Genomic DNA, 19,951 nt, shown 5'->3' with positions numbered 1-19,951 from the left:
ATTTGTATAATCAGTGACTTCATCTCTTCTAGATCATGACAGATTTTTTTTCCTTTATCGCGTTTACCTGTATTTGAAAGATAAAAATGAAAAACACGGAAATCTGATTTATTTTAAGTTTGCCTGTGGTCCATTCTGAAAATATCCACCAGCGTACCGATTTATTAAACTCATACTTTATTATTAATGACTGAGGTCAGTTAACTGCTTTCACATAAGAATCAAGTGTAGACAAATCTTATTTTATGTTGATGATGGGAAATACAGTACTTCACCTCAACTTTTGGGAAAGCGGAACGTATTTTTCTGTGTCTGAGTTTCCCCGACTGCATTTCACAAAGCGGGCCATTGTATTTTCATTATCCACTTTCCTTAATAGTTAACGAAAAGTACATTTCTGTTGTATTTGTGCTGTTATTAAGATAAGAAGGATCTATTGGAAATATGTATCCATTTTTTACGAAGGTAATAATTTGGAAAAATAACGGAATACTAAGGTTTAGAAAGGATCGTGGCTTTGTACCGGAAGGTCACGTTTGCCTTCTGCGCATGGTGTTAATATGTGATTGTTGGTAATTCGCTTTTGTTGTTGGATTCGCACACGTTTTGTATAACTTTGACGTCTAATTTGCATCTGCATATCAATACTTAGATTTATATAAATTAAATGCTGTAATTGTTCCGTTCGTTGTTTACGTTGTACTTTATTATTGCAGGGATCCATTGTAAGACATGCAAAGGAGTTTCAGCAAGTTGTATCGATATTTAGGTAAGATGCAATTAATAAGAGCTCTCTCGTGTTTTGTTATGTACATCTTTTCTTAATGGAGTTCTGGATAACTTGTAAACATGTATAACAACTATTACAATAATGTATCAATTATTATTGTTAAAGTGTATAATGATATATATACACCAATGAGATTTCCATTCTTTTGAACCTCGGTGAATGGTTCTGGTTGGAAAAAACTCAGCTTTTGTATGTCACGCTGACTTTTCTTTATCTTTGTTTTTAGGTTAGCTGTTTCAAAACAGTGTCCACTATTAGGTAAGACTTTGCTATCAGACATGTACTGTATGTATAAATTAACGCTCTTTTATTTGCATTATTCACCAAGTAGCATTCCTTTTACTACACTATGGCTTTTGTGCTCTTTCTCAGGTCGTATTGTCCTGATCATTGCGTTGTATTTGTGCAGTTTTGAAGGTTGTATGCAGGCAGGTTCATGATGTAGTTTCAAAGCCACAGGCATGGTGACTCTGAGCTCTGTTTCTCTGTTTCTCCATAGGCGGAGTGTTACACAGCAATGAGAGACATTACAGGTCCATGCCAACTCATGGCATTGGCAGGTATAAATATCTGCTACCTAAAGAAGTGGTAAGATTCGATTTTATATCCAATATTATATTGAAGTTGTTGTTACTAGGAATATGTTTTGTTTCTGTTAAAGGTGCACCATCTTCACATTTCCAGTAGCTAAACAAGGCTGGGCCTGGGCAGAAGTAGGATGGGTGGTCGACCAGTAGGTGGTGCTCTTCCCACTGGGGCAGAGTTTCGAATTCGATTCCCACTTATGGTGATCGGGGCCACTGTGCTGTAGGAAGTGCTGTCACTCTGAAGAGCTGTTAAACCAAGGTCTTCACAACTTGGTCAATTAAGATTGCATAGCATTGATCATAGGAGGGGGGGTTCTAACTTGGGGTCCTGGCTGAATTTTAAGCTTGCCTACCTAAAGTTTCCCTTAATTCAGCTGGTGAAGTAATTTCTCACCTCTACACCTGATCTTCTGTGCACTGGGGATGCTAGTGAGTAATACCTGCTGTGCACCACATGGTAGAGGATTGGGGCCCTTTTATATGTAAAGAAGTTTGGAATGAAAAGAGTTACATACTGTATATAAAGTGCAGTTAGTTATTATAAATTATAAAGCCAGTTCTGGTATCAATTATTGTGAGAAAACAGTTTAGTTGACTGCACGGTCTAACATTGCCCCCTGTAGTTCATCGAAAGATATTCTTTTCATGTGTGTTTACATGTACCTTACCTCTTGCATTCTGAAGAACCTGCTTTTACTGGAGGGAACATTTTCTCTGGGTAAAAACTACTTGTCATGAATTAATACCACATTTTTTTCTGGAGGAATATATGTACAGGTATGTTTTTGCCGTTATGGTGCACAAGGTTAGAAAAAACTTATTGCAACAGGATTGTGTTCAGGATTACAATCGCATTTAAATGTTTTTTTTTAACATTCCATTTTAATGCCTTTTAAGAAGCTGACCAATTGAGATAGCCAGTAACATTAGTAAACATTCGGGGACACACTTTTGTAACGATCTCATATTACCTTGATTCCAATAACCTCTGAAATATGAATATGGAAGTATTGGTATATTAAAAAAAAAACTTAAACTGCTAAGTGAACATGGAGGTGAAGGAAATCCTTTTTTAAATACAGAAAATAATTTGTCCTCCCAGTGGTAGCTATAATTATCCACATTTTGTTCCACTATCTACTTGTATATGGCTGGAATGACAAACGTGAACTGAACTGCGGTAAACGCTGGATAAGGTATTCTTTAAAATATGACAAAGGATCTTGTGTGAAAGCTAGACTGATTTATGAGGGGGAAGCAAACCATTTTGTAGCCACAGGAGTGTTATTTTTCTGGTTCATTACAGCAACTTTTAGGCCAAGCTTTGAGCTGTAGATTCCTGATGTTCATTACCCTGGATGATATACTGCACTGCCATAATGCGTAGTACGCAACAGAGCACAACAGTAGCTAACTAATGAGGCAGATGACCAATAACATTAGCAATAAGCTGTGATAAAATAACAAATGGTGGCTATTTATCTGCAGCTGTTTACCCTGCTTTGTAAATCCTGTCTACTCACAGCTTGCACTTGTACTGTATTGTTTTGTTGCCAGTGATTTAAAGAACAATTTGAGACTGTAATGTAAATCCTGCAGGATGTGTGCGTATGGATTTTATTTTCTTTTTCCCCCCAAGGAAGTTATAAATTGAACTATTTATCAGGTACAGTATAAGCATTTTGGGGCATACTTTTAATTTTCCTTTGTCATTCTCCTGTGATACCCACAGCCTAAAAAGAAGAAGGAGAAGTTGGAAGTGAAGAAGATTCGATCGGCAACAGACAGGGAGTATGGCATTTTGAATGTGATGGTGTCTGGCCACGACATGACGTTAGTTGAACACTACGCTGAGTATGTCCACAGACTCTGCAACCGCCTCAAGATCACAGTGGATGAGAGGTAATCAGGGGTTTCTTGTGACCCCATGCTTAAGTAATAAGACACAATATATAATGAAGCATGTATAAATAGAAAAATGATTAAAATTAGAAGAAAAATAAATATAATCATCGTCCAAGGAAACCCCAGCAATGATGTTGAGAAGAAAGTTATAAAAACTCTTGGGGGAAAAAATAATAATGTGGACATCCCCTGTGGGGAAAAGTCAAAGAAGCATTTGGTTAGAATTCAAACAATTCAGCATTTCTTTTCTATCACATTAGTGCTTTATTACCAGCACTAAGTAAGTTCCTTTTTATTGCCTACTGCAATTTAGGTTTTGAAAGGCATCAGTCTGAAATCATATGGGGTAGGAAAGATATTGCTGTTTATCCAAGTTTAGTAGTATGTTTGGAACCAGTACTACAGGAAGGGAATATTCATTAGTGTCAGACTATAGGAACAGCGAACTATAATATCTGTCAATATCTGGTTTGTTATGGGAAAATAATGGCAGTGTCCTCCCAGGAAAAAAGGCTAGTGTCTAAGTCAAAGACTGTAGACATATCATTTGACTTTAGTACCACATCATAGGGTTGTATTGTTTGAGCAGAGTTTCTGTGAACTTCTATGATCAATCCCCTCACCATTGTGCTTTCCTGTTAGCTATGCATTGCCCACAAAGAGCACAGAGCTAATGATTCTGCAGGAGCAGGGCACCAAGATGTATGTGGATGCTGTTCTCAAAACACATGAGAGGGTTGTTCAGGTAAAGGAATATTCTGTGCTTTGCTTTTAAGAAAAATAAACAATTTTCTAATGCTATATCTATTTCTACATATTCTTATCAGTGCGTGTCATTGCTTTGGAAGCTAATCAGTTATTAGCTGATTTCAACCGCTCTTGGTCTGGAAAAGCTTTCAAAATGTTGCTTATTATGGATAATACACTGAACAAAATGAGAATTGTAGGTTTTCTAATGGCTTTAATGATTTCTATTCTGCTGTCAGAAGCCTTAGTTGTGTCTGAAAGAATTTACAACTCCAGCCTTTACAATTTACAGTTATTGTTAATAATTTACCAGTAGTTATTTTTTATTGCTAATACGTTTACAAGTATTGCCTACTTTCAAGCATCTTGTTGTAAACCCAAACTCCAGCCTGTGTGACCATTTAGTTTTTATTTGCTAGGCCATTAAAAGTCATTTAATGAATTTAATTGTGCCACTAAATTGAACATCTAGGCTTAGGCTTCATGATGTATGCCACACAATCTGCTTAGGATTTCTTTACTTGATCTTCATGTAATTATTTCTGATAAGAATGGAATAGTTTGCTTATTGGGTGTAGTGTTTTATTTAGTGCTGATCAGTTTCCTTCATCTCTTTATAGCTGAGTGGTTTGAGTTCTACGCTGGCTCCAGTGTTTGTTGAGGTTCTTCTACGAAATCAGCCTGAGGGAGTCCAGTTTTCAGTCAGAGAGGTAGGTGTTTCAGTAATGGCTGACTTACATGGCTTATAGGAAGTTTCTGTGAATTAAAGGGGAGGGAGGGAGGGACTTGTTTCCAGAAGTGATTGAATGTGCATCTTAAGATTTATATTGTTTGCTTGATGATCTCATGTTATCTTTGCGTATGATTAGGAGAATAATTTTCATCACAAGTACTGTAGGCAAGACAACCATTATGGAGTTTGCAGAGTCTGCCCCATAGCTCATATATTGTTAACAAATAAATAACTTTTTAATAACTAACATTAAAAAAATAATGTAAATAATGTACATTATCCATCACAAGGGTGGTACTATGAATATATCCTCCTTACCATTTTGATCACTGTTCTGGTCTTATTTTTTGTAGCATACAGAGGAAGACTTCCACGCCCGGTTTAAAGCTCGCCCAGAGCTTGAGGGGTTGCTTGCACAAATGAGCTGAACAAAGCAACATCGAATTCCATCAACAGAACAGCCTCCCTCTGTAGCCCTGGGTCAAAGGTCACCCTTATAGCATGACCTTTTCTCAACCTTTGAAGTGGATGAATCAATAAAATCGATGTGTCCGTTTATCTGGTCCGTGTTATTTCTGCCTGAATGACAGTTCGATGTGTGGTTACAAAAACGTCACATTCCATATTCATTTTCATGGTTTAATCTGGGCAGTGATTGTTTTCAAACACTTTAATTATGTATACTAGTTTTGTGCTATCTGTTAGCATATAATTGGTGTGGAGACAATTAAGGAAAGATGTGAGTTAGGGTTGGTAAAAATGTTTCTTAAAGGGCTCCTTCACAACAATAAAAAATCTGGATATAGTATTGTTTAAATTACTGCCTTATCAAATTACAAAAGTGGTACATGGAGTGTCAAGTTGAAATTACCCTAAGGTAGGCTTACATCAACTTCTTTAATCTTATTTATTAGTAGAATTTAGAGCTTCCTTTGCTGACTATAACATTTCTCAGAAACTATATGGATTATCAATAACGATGAAGGGCAAATTAATTATCTTCTGCTTCAATGTTCACAGTCTGGTAATTTAAACATTTAATTAAAATGTTTATTTCAAGATAAAATGAAGAACTCATCTTAGTTGTGTCCTTGGTGGCCAAGATGAGATTTGCTATTTTTGTGTCGTAAGGTGTGATATAACTTTTATTATATCTCATTTAATTTATGGGATTTATTGTTGTGATATTGATAAATCTGTATCTCTTCTTTTAACATTTCATTATAAAAAAATCCAAAATATACTAAGCATCTTTAAAACGATGATTTTGGAAATATAAATTTTGGATATTCATTAGAAGTTTTGGCATCATTTTGATTAATTGATCATTTTTTACAATTATAATTATTTCTTTACAATTAGAAATACCTGTATTAATGTCTGATATGCAAATAGACCTTCATACCTTCATAGTTTAAATATGCATTATAGCAAAAATGTTGTAAAATGTATATGTACTATGCATACAATTATATAATTAAGATAGGTAGTCTTAATGGCAGTCTCTGAATGGCATGGAAATAACAGACAAATGATCTTGAATACCAATATTTAAAGGGAAACTATTTTTCTGCCAGTTTTGCCCACCTGATGAGGCTTATGGGTTTTGACAGTGAACATAGATCTTTGCTAAGTCCTTACAAAACAAATGCTGTTAAACCAGCATGAATAAATAATGAGAGCTGGACTGTTTGGATGAAGAACGTCTCATTGCATCAGTCATTCAAGTGGTTCACTTGGTTTTGGTTTCATAGCCCTGTAATGTTACTGTGAGCCTGTAGGATTTCTGGGTGCTGTGTGTCTACAGTAGCTCACTGAAGCAGACTGTTTGACATTTAAAACATGATGTAGGAGTTCAAATTAAAACTTCTCTTAAATAACGTATATTCCTATAGAGTCACTCTTTTAGTGTATTTTCTCTTATAAATATATTATCTTGAATGAATCAAACAAAAAAGTAACAATTTTGCAGCACAGTTAGTGCGTCTTTATGTGATAAAACCACAAGGCATTCAAAAGGTATATTATCGGACACCTTATTGTATTAGAATGAGGACAAAATTTGACCCACATGCATTTGGATGTGTAATCTCTCAAGAGTCATATTCAGTAAATCCCAGGACATACTGTTTTGGGCTTCAGAAAACAAATGTCAGGGAATTTGCGAAGTGCTGGATGAGAATGTCAACTCTCACAAATGAAAAGCAAAAAAAAAATGTCTTAGGAAAAGAAACTGACTGTTTTCTTCTATAATTCAGTTTCCTTGGGTTCGGAGATCAAAAATGTTTTCTGATGGGCAGTTATTTCTGTTGGTAATTTTGTTAGAGATCATCCGTCCTGTACAACACTACGGGTTGATAAGTACCAAGTCAGGTAGAGTCTAATTACAATTAATGCAGAGAGCTAGACAAAATACATTTTTATTAAGGCTTGGATGAAACGAGATGGGAAAGAGCCTACAATTCCCTAGAAATGGCATTCCATTTTCTAATGGAGAGAACATTTTGAATTATTTTGGTGCAGTAAGTCAAGCAAACATATACAATATATTATATTTTTTTTGTGGAACAACTGTTCATAACAATTCTGATTTAATCAAAACAGCTACTGCAATAGTCCATAGCTCCTTTGATTTCATATATGCAATCTTGAATTCGAATTTTATTTAGACAATTCTGACTTTCGTTAAGAGCTAATTAATATTCATTCCCATAATATAAATAAATATATGTGTGTTTGTGAGGGGTTGGGTATTTTCTTTTAAATAGAAGGGACAAAACAGCAAGCACAATAGGGTTAGGGAGCCTGCGATGTATAATAGTAAACCATACCTAAGTCTGTATGACTCAGGCAGTGGGTGAAGGATATTTTGCAGTTAAGTACTAACTCCGCTAAGGTAAAAACTGACATGTATTTGTGTCTCCTCATGTGGAAATGGCTTAGGTTTTAAAATATTTTTTTGCCTTTTGCAAAAGGCAACATAACAGTGTGAGCTGGTTATAAACCAGCTTTAGTTCCAGTGCACAGGAGCTCTAATTCTTAGTTGACTGACTGCCTGACTGCAGTCATTTCCCCAGGGACCACTGGTTATATCAGGCTGGCTCTTGGCCCATTGCATCAACAAGCAATTCCTTTATGTTACGCAGCATGTGCTTTTACTCATTGCTATCAAAACGCCCAGGGACAGTGAGCTTCCAGTTCTGCTTTCTGCTCGAAAAAAAGAAAAAAAATGTCTCTCTTTCGGACTAGAACAGTCTGCAACGATTGGATTCCTTCCATGTTCAAGTATCACAGAAGTGAATCATTGTGAATTCACTTACACGGGGCAAAGGCTTTGAAAAAAACATAAATTAAAAGTATATTGTGCTTCATCTGAAACAAAACAAAATTGTAAATGTGTCATTCTTGTTCAACGCATAGCCACCTACAAATAGTAATTTCAAATTCCACCCAGTTTTCTTTAAAATGCATTGCATGTGGTAAAGTGCACTATGAAAATAATCACATTTATATCTTGCCAACACTAACAGCTGAAATGCCTTCCTCTAAAATCAGTTCTCATTACCATTGATTCTATTCTATTTCTTGAGCATTTCTTCCCCAGCTTCCTGTTTATGGCTCTAATCCCTCAATTACAGTGAAGTGTTACCACGGTCAAGGCAGCTTTGATGTCAGTATCAGTAGTCTTAAGCAGGATCCCCTCAGAAGCTGCTGTACGCTTGTAAAGAAAATGACTTAACAGAGACCGAACCCCTGCAGAGCTGTCCCTGTTAACTGTGTAAATCTGGAGCCATGCTGAACTTACATAATACAGAGACTACAGACACTCTCCAAAGAAAACCCCATTTTATATAGTATTATTTTCTAGGACTTTGTTTTTTACTCGGTAAGGACAAAATTGCTTTTAGGACTGAATTTCAGAATATAATAGATATCGTTCAGGTAGGTAGCTGCGTCAGCATGCATAGTAAAGAAGGCTTCACAGCCGAAACGTTGCGTTTTCTCTCTTCTCTTTTCAGCAAGGAATAAATCTATTACTTGTTCCTATGATAGATATCTATCATTTGTATATTGAGAGAGGAGGAAACGTAGTGCTGGGGGGAAGTAAAAGAAATCGCTGTACATTTTCTGCGTTTATTTTTTTTTCCTTTAGGTTACTTGAATATTAAATAAGATGTGTAGAGTTGTGGCCAGGTCCCTGTTCTTACAGCTGAAAGCCACGTACCAAACTTTTGTTGTACCCTTGATCAAGGTACTTTACTACTACATGCTACTGTCCACATAGTTGTAGAAATTGGTGCCAACATTTCCGAAGGTTAGGATTTGAATGCGACTTTAAAAGCCTCGACTCTTTAAGGTCTCTACAACCAAATACAGACCACAGTTTCCCCTATTATTGACACAGAAATTCCCCGTTGCTATGGGGAAAGGAGGCATTGCCGTATGTGTTTACGACACTGACGTGATTAACATTTTCCGACACGCCAGTTCGCAGTAAAGTACCAAGAAGATGGAAGCAAGGATTTTGCTGCAAAGTGACTGGTCAGAGGTATTAAGGTAATCTTTTAATCCGAAAAAATGTGAACAAGAAACACGTTTACGCAATTATATGTTGTTGGATTTGTGTGTATTTTAACAGAGAGAACGAAGGAGAAGTGTGGGTCTGCTGCAAAATAACAGGTAAGAAGTTCAATCTAAATGTCGCAATGCTACTATAACTACTGTAAAGAAATAGTTGCTGTGGCTTAACCTGTTATGTCTAGCGATTGCATGGGTCAGAACCCGCAACATTCAGATAGAATTAAAATTGCTTAATAATGTTTTGTTTCGCAACAGCTGTTTTCTGTTCTGATTTTTTTTTTCACAGAGAAAAGGAATACATCGCCAGTACTCATTTATAGACATGTTTTTCTTTAGGAAAACCAACCGTATACGGCACCCTGAAATGTCAAGGCGTCAGTTACGACGGAATACCCGAAGTCACCGCATCTGAAGAGTTTGAAGTGCTTGAAGTTTCTAAGGTGGATACAATTTATTGCCAGTAATACAATTTCAGTTAACCAAACTTAAACTCTGCGTGATGTTCCAAATACTCCTTAATTATTCCCGTCGTTTGAGCATTATTGTAGTTTATGAGCAGCGTTTGGGGAAGATACTTTTAAAAAAGGTGATTAAATACACTTACTTGTCTAAGGGATTTGAAAATTAACAAGAACATCTAATTATTTGAAAAAGTCTTCATTTTTACAGCTATCTGTGTAGTAATGTGTGTAGTCGCAATGTTAAATAAGACATTACCTCTTAGAAATACTTTTCCCATCTTATTTAAAAAGTAAACTCTTACACAAGTAACGTAATTTATTCATTTTTTACCGTTCCTTTCCCAAGCAGTGTGTGCAGGTCTGTAAATTTAACTTTAATTTTGGCACAAAATTATACTTATAATACAGCATTTTAAGAAAACACACCTTGAATCTGGGACAGTTCATTGATATTTAGTGTTTCTATACTGCCACTAGTCTATTAAAAGTATATTTGTTTGCTGAATGCTTTTTTTTTTGTTTTTAGAAAAGTATTCATGTAACCTGTCCTGCTGGAAACACATCATCAAAGTTCCTTGCACCATACACAACCTTCGCTGGAATTCATGACAAGAGTGTAAGTATGCACAGATAAGTTTCAGTTAATTCTTTCTTTATTTGGACCTTTTTTCTTCTTTCCAGCATTTTCATTATCTTTTTTTTTGTTGTTGTTGGTCCTTGCACACAGTTTGCCTCCTTGTTTAAGTCTGGGCTCAGGCTAACCACTGGACCAATGTTAGTAGTGTTCGGATGTCTGTGTTTCTTTGTACAGGTAACATGCTTGGACATCTCGTGTGGTGGAGGTCTTGGTGTGTCCACCAGCACAGACGGCACAATGAAGATCTGGAACTGCACAAATGGCGACAGAAGGGTAAAGTGGAAGATTTGAAACTGAGTAGACTTTGTGGTTAGTGTAATATGAAGAATCTGCCAAAAAGTTCAGATGTTGATGTTTCTTATCTTTTCTGAGAAGACTGGCGACTCGTGCTGCCCCGCCCTGTTAGAAGGTCTCTGTGTGTGTTTTTCTTTGCCAGAGGGATCTGACGGGTCACGTGTACGAAGTGAACTGCTGCCGGTTTTTCCCCTCTGGCATGGTGGTTCTCAGCGGCGGTATGGACGCCCAAGTCAAAATCTGGTCCTGTGAGGACGGGACCTGTCCTGTGACATTTAAAGGACACAAAGGAGGTAAGTGGAATGGTCCCAAAGTGCTGTAATACAGTATATGCTGCTGCTTCTGTCTGCTTTGGTCATGTCTTTCATAAGCACTGCCGAACACTGTCACATTGTTCTTAACAGGATTTTGTCTTTCACTGACAAAAAAAAAAAAGTTTTGGCATCAGATCCCCTTCCAACGCTTGTTGAAAATCAGATACGGAACATATGCATTTATTGTATCGTATACGTCACTGATTTCTGTGGTATAGTAACATACTGAACTATTACTGTGCTTGATCTCTATGGAGAATACATTTCTTGGGGATGTTCATGCCAGCCTATACGATACAATATCCTAATATTTCATCTGATTTCTCAGAACTTTGTCTTGTATTAAAGCAGCTGTGTTTTACACACAAAAGTTACAATACATACTGACATTACTACATAACAAACAACTGTGCATACATATTAATTTCAGAACACTCCTGCAAGAATCCACACAAGCACACCAGAACCTGTAAATGTACTCCCCCACAATTGGACTAAGCCCACATAATTACACATTACCCCTACACTTTGTCTATAATGCAGTGGGAGGACTTGCCCATGAATCATTGCTTTTTTTGTGAACTTGTTTATTGATTGGGTACTTTGATTCAGGATAGGAAAAAATAATTAAAAAAGCCAAGCAATTGTACTGAAATCACAGAACATAAATGTTACTGCAGACGCCTGGGCTAAACTGCTTGTGATGTGTGCCTAATTTAGAGAACCACTCAAATGCAGTCATGAAGGATTCCCCCAGATCTGGAAATGATATTCTGTAAATCAGATGATCATGTTATTTGCTTTTTGAACCAGATCTAACATCCTGAGGATCTAAGTTAGCAAATAACACGGGCATCACTGCTTTCCTTCAATTTAAATGTTACATGCCTGCTGCTTTCCCAAGGTATTTTTGATACTGCCATTGTGGACCGTGGGCGGAACGTGGTCTCTTGCTCGCGGGACGGCACTGCCCGCCTGTGGGATTGTGGGAAATCGGCATGCCTGGCAGTGGTGGCTGACTGTGGTGCTCCTGTCAATGGCTGCAGTGTTGGAACCGCTGACAACAGTATAAACCTGGGGACACCAGAGCAGCCCACCAGTAAGTCAAGAGCTTTCCTTACATTTAAAATTCATAGGCTACTATTAAGAAAAACAAACAATGAAATGTCAAGTTAAATATTTGTACATTCTCCCACAACTTGAGATCAGATGATTGTATTTTGGTGTAGAGCTCTGTGGCAAACATATTTAAGACTGCAAATCGGGCAAGGTGTTAGTGGGTCAATATATACCTCCTGAACCCTTTTTGGTTGTTGTGTGACACTGCATGTACAGAAAGGCTTGTCTGATTTTAACAGAATCAAATAAACAACTGCTCAACATGCACGTTTACCTGTGCTGCTGCAGTAGAAGAGTACTGGGTGAGAGCACTGTCGGTGACTGAAGTGGTTAAATGTCTCTGGCAGGTGATCGAGAAATAGGAACACAGGACAAACTGCTGCTCCTGGCTCGAGAAGATAACAAATTACAAGGTGTGGGTCTTCAAAGCAGACAGCCTGTAAGTGCAGATATATTTTAATTTACTCTTTACAAAAATACAAAATATCAATGGAAAAAAACAGGCGTGTATGTGGAAATTAATCAGACTTCTGCAGGCCATTTAAGATTATTTTGACTGCATGTCTTTGGAATCTGGCAAGTGAGTCCACAAATGCCAAAAGGTATTTAATTTAGCTAGTTAATATACGCCTTTCTTTGTTTCAGGGAGTTATGTACAGTATAACATTATATTTTCGACAATTCCTATGCTAATATTGGTATCCCGATTATTTTTGTCATAGTTCTGTTTAAAATTCCCAGGTATTCATGTTTGATGGAGCAGATGCCTTCAACTGCTGTACGTTCCTCTCTTGCGTGTCCTTACTTGCGGGAACACAAGATGGGAAGATCTACAAATTAGATGCAAGATGTTTAAGGTACATCTTTAACCTCTGGAATTTGCAATTCTAAAATCTGTACCACATTAAAATGCACTACGTGGGATCTGATTTTTTTTTCTAAAATTCCTTGTTCCTTTAGTATATTGGTTAAGCCAAAATTCAACGATTTATTTAGCAAACTGTGGCATGTATTACTTTTAATTGACAAATTTAACTGGAAAAGATTCCGCTTTCTCTGGTTACTTTGCAGATCCCCCGTGCAGGTAATTCATAGATCTGGAGCTCCTGTCCATTCCTTAGTGCCATTCAGAGAAGGATTTATAGTTACCCAAGGTATGTGAGTCTTAATTTAAACCATCTAAATGTTAAACCTCTGTTGAGATTAAGGGCTTTGAAGTATTTAGATGTTAGTATCTTTGATACTTTTTCAAAGTGTTATAGAAGTAGGTGGAAGTTGGAAAATACAAATACAAATGCAAAACCATAATGTTCAGAGACAACATTCTCCTTGTGTATTTCTCACAGGTGACGGAAGCTGTTTTATGATTCAGCAGGACCTTGATCATGCCATTGAGTTAACAGGGCCCGAAGCAGATCCAGTCTACAAGGTATGCTGTTTTTAAGATGCTTTCAAATTATACTGGGTGTATGGGCTCAGTCATTTTTTTTTATTTCCATCAGCTTTCAAATGGTAAATCAGCGACGCTTTTAGACGACGTCTTTTCATTTCCTTGTAGGCAACTTCATGGGGAAAAAGTGTCTTCACGTGCTGCAGAGATGGACTTGTGAGGAAGTACCAGCTCTCTAATCTGTGATTGCTCTTCCATCAGAAGGGGGTTGGTCAACCTTGGCTCTGGAAGGCCACAGTGTAGCAGGCCGCGTTGGGTGACCTTCGGATCACTTCTTCCTCAGCTCTATTTTGTTTCAAAGGACTGTTGAGTTTTGAACACTTAAGCAGCTGATGTGTGCGTTGACATAGTGTAGTGGTTATCCAAAGTGGAACTCCCTTTATCGCTCAAGGGAACACAATCTGCCACTCATGGTTTAATTAAACAAATTAATTGACTTCATTGACTCATTTGTTCCACGTCTTTACAAATGGGATGATCTGAAGGTGACCTTATAAAAGCAGTTAGATTGTGGCTGTCCAGGACCAGGGCAGGCTACCCCAGCTCTAGAAGAAATAGACCAAGGACAAACATGGTTGAATGTGCCACGAACATCCCTGAGACTGGGCTTACAGTATTGCTAAGTTTTCATTTAGGAGTGGCTTGTTTAGTAGAGGGTTGAAACAATGCTCAGTTTTATAAGATGAAATGCTAGGTATCTCCTGCTGTTGTTAAGGGTAGTAATTCACGTTGCTGCACCTGTTGTAATGGAAAATATGTAAATAAAATACCTATCCTCAGAAAAACAGCAAGTTGTGTTTTTTTGTAATGTAAACCAATCTTCAAGAATTTGGGAAATATGGATTGAAAAGACCTGAGAGATGGGTCTGTTGCACCAAACAGTGTATTGTAAAATAATGGAACTTTCATAATTGTTAGCATATGAGAAAATGCAATAGTCTAGTATAGTACCCCTGTCGTTGTTTGGTGATCAAAAACGAGAATTAGCCAACAGCTATATCACCCTGCGACTTGCAACTGGCAACCCACTGAAGCTCTGCAGGTGTGAGCATGGCCAGTAGGTGGGAGACCTCCTGGGAAAAACTTAAGGTTGCTGCTGGAAAAGGTGTTAATGGGACCAGTTGGGGGTGTTCACCCTGTGGTCTATGTGGGTCCTAATGCCTCAGTATAGCGATGGTCCTGCTGCTCCAATAAAAAATCCCAAGGCATTTCTTGAAAAGAGTAGGGATGATAGCCCCGATGTCCTGGCTAAATATTCCCCAGGTCTTTACCTGTCATGGCCTCCTAATAATCCTTATTTATGAATTGGCTTCATCACTCTGTTCTCCTCCTCACTGATAGCTGGTGTGTGCTGAGTCTACTGGTGCACTTTGGCTGCTGTTGCATCATCCAGGTGGGTGATACACACTGGTGAGGGTGGAGGGGAGTCCCCATTACCTCCAAACACTTTGAGGGGAGTGTCCAGGAATAGTTTTAATAAAATTATGCTTTCATTAAAACTAGAATATACAACATTCCCATTCAGCCACTGACAGCTGGGCATTGCCAGTAAGAATGGAGCACGCGGCTGAAGAGGATGCCGGGGTGCACATATAAACATTTGTTTTAGAGGTGGGAGGAAACAGGCATCTGGCAAACCTCACACAACCTTGAGGAGAACACCCAAACACTGCACAGAACATGCTGCATTGCAGAATGGGACCCCGGCCTACCACCGGGGGACCTACGACCTACCATAAACTACTTAATTCTGAAAAGGCTGGTGCATTTTGCTTTATGAAGAAAAGTAAATACCCAGTCTCCTGATGTGAGACTCGTACTTAGCAAGCTAATCATTTGAGATTGCAATCGTGATCAATCTTTTAATGCCATGAACATACTTTAAGTGAACATTTCTAACCTAAACTTGGTGAGGTAATCAAGAACATCCTGCAATAGTCCTTTTTCACTCTCTCCCGGTCGATCGTCAAACGAGTCAGTACAGCAGTCACAGGAATCTCCCAGAACGCCCCGCGGAGCTGACTGCGTCCTTAACAACTGAGCCTAGAAACCGAGCGATACCCACTGAACTGTGGCTGATCATTTTAAAGAGTTTCAATAAATGCAACATAAAAAATAATTAAATCATATATTTGTACTTAACTTTAGAAAAACGTGCAGACACGGTTTTTTTTTGCTAGGAATTGATTTTCCATTTTTCTGTTTATCATGGGTCGGGACTATTATGCAATTTTAGAAATAACGAGGAGCGCAACCGACAAAGACATCAAAAAAGCGTAAGGACAAATATACTTCGTGTGAGTCAGCTTGTGCATGATTTAATTGGAAAACCTTAATAATCTGGCGTTTAATTGGTTTTTCTTCGATTCCTTTAGGTATCGAAGACTTGCGTTGAAGTATCACCCTTACACAAACAGCGAGCTTGGTGCCCCTGAAAAATTCAATCAATTTGCAGAAGCTTACGATGTCTTAAGTGACCGTGAGTAACTTTTCTGTCCTGCAATCGACGGGATAATTAATTATGTGTACAATAAATTACTTCGCAGTACTGAAATGTGTATATGCTCGTGTTTGGTCGAATATCACAAAGTTATGGTTTATGATAGTTAATTTTACACTGCGATTAAAATTATACACATATGCGACTCTATTTAACCAGACAGGAAACGTCTCTGAACAAATATTTGCTAATAAACGAGTGAGGGAATTATTTGCAGGAGTGATTCCTACGTTGCCAACGGACTTCATTCAAGTACTTTCACAAAAGAGAATTTACCTAACTCCATCATACAATGGGACATATATAAAATACATTTACCAGCTAAAGCATTCAATATTTTAAAAAACAAAGACGAGTTTGCTTTCAGTACGGAATACAGACATCACTAATGTAGAAGTGGACTTCTTCCTAGTAGCAAAAAAGCATCTTCCCTCGTTTTGTTTTGTACCTAGTAATATCATGAAATTGCTACTTGTAAGGGCTTTGAAAAACTGGCACCAGTGTGTGCCCCCTCATCGTAGCAGGCTCCTGTGATGTCATTTCACCCACAGCTCGGAAGAAGGCTACCTACGACAAGTTTGGAGAGGAGGGCCTGAAAGGCGGCATCCCTCCAGAGTTTGGAGGCAGTGGAGCCTGGACCACGGGATACACCTACCATGGCAACGCGGATAAGGTTTTTAGGGAATTTTTCGGAGGAGACAATCCATTTTCTGGTGAGAAACTGAGGTAGCACTTTAATTCATGAAATCCAAAATGGCCAAATTGTCATTTGGCTGTGCACTTCACAGGTGCAGGGGATCCTGTATCCTTCTATTTTGTTGTGCAAGTGTGCCTGCCTTTTTTTTTCCCTCCAGATTTCTACACAGAAGATGGTGGGGAGGTGAACACGGGTTTCGGGGGCTTGAGGGGTCGCGGTGTGAAAAAGCAGGACCCTCCGATCGAGAGAGACCTCTACCTCTCCCTGGAGGACCTGTTCTATGGATGCACGAAGAAGATCAAAATATCCCGACGGGTAAGAATGGGTGGAGAACTGGGACAGGGGAAGAAGTGAACAGTCTGTGCTTTTGTCCATCTCTGGGGCTGAGGTTTCAGCTGAACTACAATATTCTACACTTGGAACGTTTGTTTGTTTGTTTGAATGGGTAGAGGTGATTTCAAGCAATTCCTCTCTCTTTCTGGATATTGAACAAGTTCAATAAGAACTAAGTTCAATAAGAACGAGTTCAATTAGGGCTAAGAAAGCATCGTTTATCTATCCATCCATTTTCTAACTGTTTTATGCAAGACAGGATCACAGGGGAGCCGGAGCCTATCCTGGGAAACAGTGGACAAAAGGCAGGGTACATCCTGGACTGGAAGCCAGTACAACACTGAGCACACGGACACAAACACACACAGTCACACCAGGGCCAGTTTTCCCACAAGTCATTTAACCTACCAGTATGTTTTCGGACTGTGGGAGGAAACCGGAACACCCAGGAGAAATCTACGTGAACATGAGTAGAACCTGTAGGATATCAATAAAAATTTTAGGACTGTGAACAAAACCACTGTTCTAATTTGTATTAAATTTGGTCTGTCAAGAACATAAGTAGTAGGAGCCCCATCACAAATGACATTTCCAGAGAATTAGATTACGTTTTGTTACTTTTTGAATACAAGTTCAATATTGTTTGTCTTTGTAGTATGTTTGTAGTCTACATTATTCCCCTTAGAAAATACTGTTTATCAAGAGATATAATGGGAAATCTCTGTGTGTTTGCGTAAAGGGTAGTCTAAGGGAAACATATCTATGTATTTGTATAACCCCCAAGATAGAACTTGAATTGTTTTTAATCTTAAAATACATATTTTAAATATGTCTTCTAATATTGGATAAATGTGACTTTTAATAATGGATAAATAGACACTTGCAGGAAAAAACCTTTTTAAAGTACATTTGAAATTTTGGGCATGACACCAAAATGTTTCAAAAACTATTTCAAAATCGATTTCATGCATGCAGAGTTTTTATTATTTTGCACCAGGTTATGAATGAAGATGGCCACACCTCAAGCATCAAAGACAAGATTTTAACCATTGACGTCAAACCAGGCTGGAAGGAAGGGATGACGATTACATTCACCAAAGAAGGAGACCAAGTAAAAACAACAAAAAAAGATATTTAATGGAAATTTATGATCTCCACAAATCGGTTGAATGTGGAAAAGTGTGCTACTTTGGTTCTTGAAAATGACTAAACAGTATTTTTGCCTAAACAAGTCCAAATCCAAAACATTTTGTTACTAGAGAACAAATTGAGTCAACAAATCAAAAGTCAATATGGCATTTTAATGATAGATGTATGTATTTTCTTTGTAAACTTTCTTTACAGCTGTAACAAGTTCAAGTTCAGGTTCATCATGATTAGTAAGTCTATGCATGGCCGGTTTAGGGTTTTTTTCTTTTGTTAAAGGGACCTAACAACATTCCCGCTGACATTGTCTTTGTTGTGAAAGAGAAGAAACACCCCCGGTTTTCCAGACAGCAGGATGACCTGATCTATACATCACATATACACCTAGAGAAGGTTAGTCAAGCTACATTTATTTCCTGGGGCCGTGCATGTCTCTGGTATTCTTTATTTCATGGTTTTCCACTTCATCTCCTTCACAGGCTTTGATTGGCTGTGCTGTGGACGTGGAGACACTAGATGGCAGGCTCATCAACATTCCTATTAACGACATTGTTCAGTGAGTCTGGCTTTCAGTGCTATTTGTTTTCAACAGTATGTGATAGAAATTGTCCGAGGTTCATTTAGGTACATTTAGCTTAGCAAAACTAAATATTGTTCTGATAAATACATTAAGACAGTGCATAATTTGTAGTTCATATGTAAAAGACAATGTAACTTTTTTTGAATGAATATATTAGTTTCATTTTACAGCTACCAGTAGCTATATCACCCTGCAGCTCTCAACTGGCAGCCCACTGAAGCGAAGCAGGGTGGAGCCTGGACAGTACCTGGATGGGAACACCTCCTGGCAAGCTATTGTTGCTGCTGGAAGAGGTGTTAGTGGGACCAGTGGGGGGTGGCCCAGCCTGCAGTTTGTGTGGGTCCTAATGCCCCAGTATAGTGGCGGGGACTATACTGTAGTGGGTGCCATCTTTCGGATGAGACGTTAAACCGAGGTCCCGACTCTCAGTGGTCATTAAAGATCCCCGGGCATTTCTCGATAAGAATAGGGAGTTATCCCAGTGTCCGGGAGAAATTCCCCCCCTCGGCCTTTACCTCTAAATTGTCCCCAAGTATGATTGGCTTGCATTTGCCCTTTGATGGACTGGCGTCCCGTCCAGGGTGTACCCTGTCTTGCGCTCGTTGCTTGCCGGGTAGGCTCCAGCTTCCCATGACAGTGTATTGTGTAAAGCGGTTTGGTAAATGCCATGACACTGACATTCTACAGTTACAGATTTAACACCTGATTTGTTGCAGAAGGACTTTTGTTAACCCTGTGAAGTTGTGATCAAGAATTCATATCCTTCTCCTTCTCTCCTAGCCCGAAGTATACAAAAGTGGTGCCAACTGAAGGAATGCCCTTAACCAAGAACCCCAGCCTGAGAGGCAATCTCATCATTCAGTTTGAAATTCATTTTCCTGAAAAGCTCTCACCTGAAAAGAAGGGGCTCATAAAACAAGCCCTTACCATTTGAATAATGTATTCATGCCTTCATATGTATTTGCTTCCATGATTTCTACTAATAACATATTATCTAATATAATACCATGGTGTTCTGTCATATTTACTGTACTTCTACACTACCACTGACAAATTGCCAAAACAGTTTTACATTAA

General features: G+C 38.3%; 3 protein-coding genes across 3 annotated transcripts; all 3 read left to right on the top strand.

Moving 5' to 3' along the window:
* The first annotated feature begins 231 nt into the window (after window positions 1-231).
* On the top strand, window positions 232-5,318 carry mrpl48 (mitochondrial ribosomal protein L48). The gene is made up of 8 exons (XM_088920234.1): window positions 232-465; window positions 717-769; window positions 1,017-1,048; window positions 1,290-1,378; window positions 3,110-3,279; window positions 3,925-4,027; window positions 4,650-4,739; window positions 5,116-5,318. The coding sequence occupies exons 1-8, from the start codon at window positions 445-447 to the stop codon at window positions 5,188-5,190; spliced, it is 633 nt and encodes a 210-aa protein (XP_088776360.1). The 5' UTR covers window positions 232-444; the 3' UTR covers window positions 5,191-5,318.
* Window positions 5,319-9,244: 3,926 nt separating this feature from the next.
* LOC148830415 (proteasomal ATPase-associated factor 1-like) lies at window positions 9,245-14,403 on the top strand. The gene is made up of 12 exons (XM_088920233.1): window positions 9,245-9,319; window positions 9,402-9,442; window positions 9,680-9,783; window positions 10,331-10,420; window positions 10,616-10,714; window positions 10,878-11,028; window positions 11,954-12,148; window positions 12,516-12,607; window positions 12,910-13,025; window positions 13,240-13,322; window positions 13,515-13,597; window positions 13,727-14,403. The coding sequence occupies exons 1-12, from the start codon at window positions 9,273-9,275 to the stop codon at window positions 13,802-13,804; spliced, it is 1,179 nt and encodes a 392-aa protein (XP_088776359.1). The 5' UTR covers window positions 9,245-9,272; the 3' UTR covers window positions 13,805-14,403.
* Window positions 14,404-15,751: 1,348 nt separating this feature from the next.
* On the top strand, window positions 15,752-19,829 carry dnajb13 (DnaJ heat shock protein family (Hsp40) member B13). Its single transcript, XM_088921453.1, has 8 exons — window positions 15,752-15,894; window positions 15,994-16,097; window positions 16,670-16,831; window positions 16,973-17,130; window positions 18,146-18,259; window positions 18,574-18,687; window positions 18,774-18,850; window positions 19,655-19,829. The coding sequence occupies exons 1-8, from the start codon at window positions 15,827-15,829 to the stop codon at window positions 19,806-19,808; spliced, it is 951 nt and encodes a 316-aa protein (XP_088777579.1). The 5' UTR covers window positions 15,752-15,826; the 3' UTR covers window positions 19,809-19,829.
* Window positions 19,830-19,951: the final 122 nt, after the last annotated feature.

Source organism: Atractosteus spatula, chromosome 7, assembly GCF_055471065.1.
Source record: "Atractosteus spatula isolate fAtrSpa1 chromosome 7, fAtrSpa1.hap1, whole genome shotgun sequence".
NCBI lineage: Eukaryota > Metazoa > Chordata > Actinopteri > Semionotiformes > Lepisosteidae > Atractosteus > Atractosteus spatula.
The sequence above is the reverse complement of the archived record's forward strand: the minus strand, read 5'-3'. Positions and strand labels throughout refer to the sequence as shown.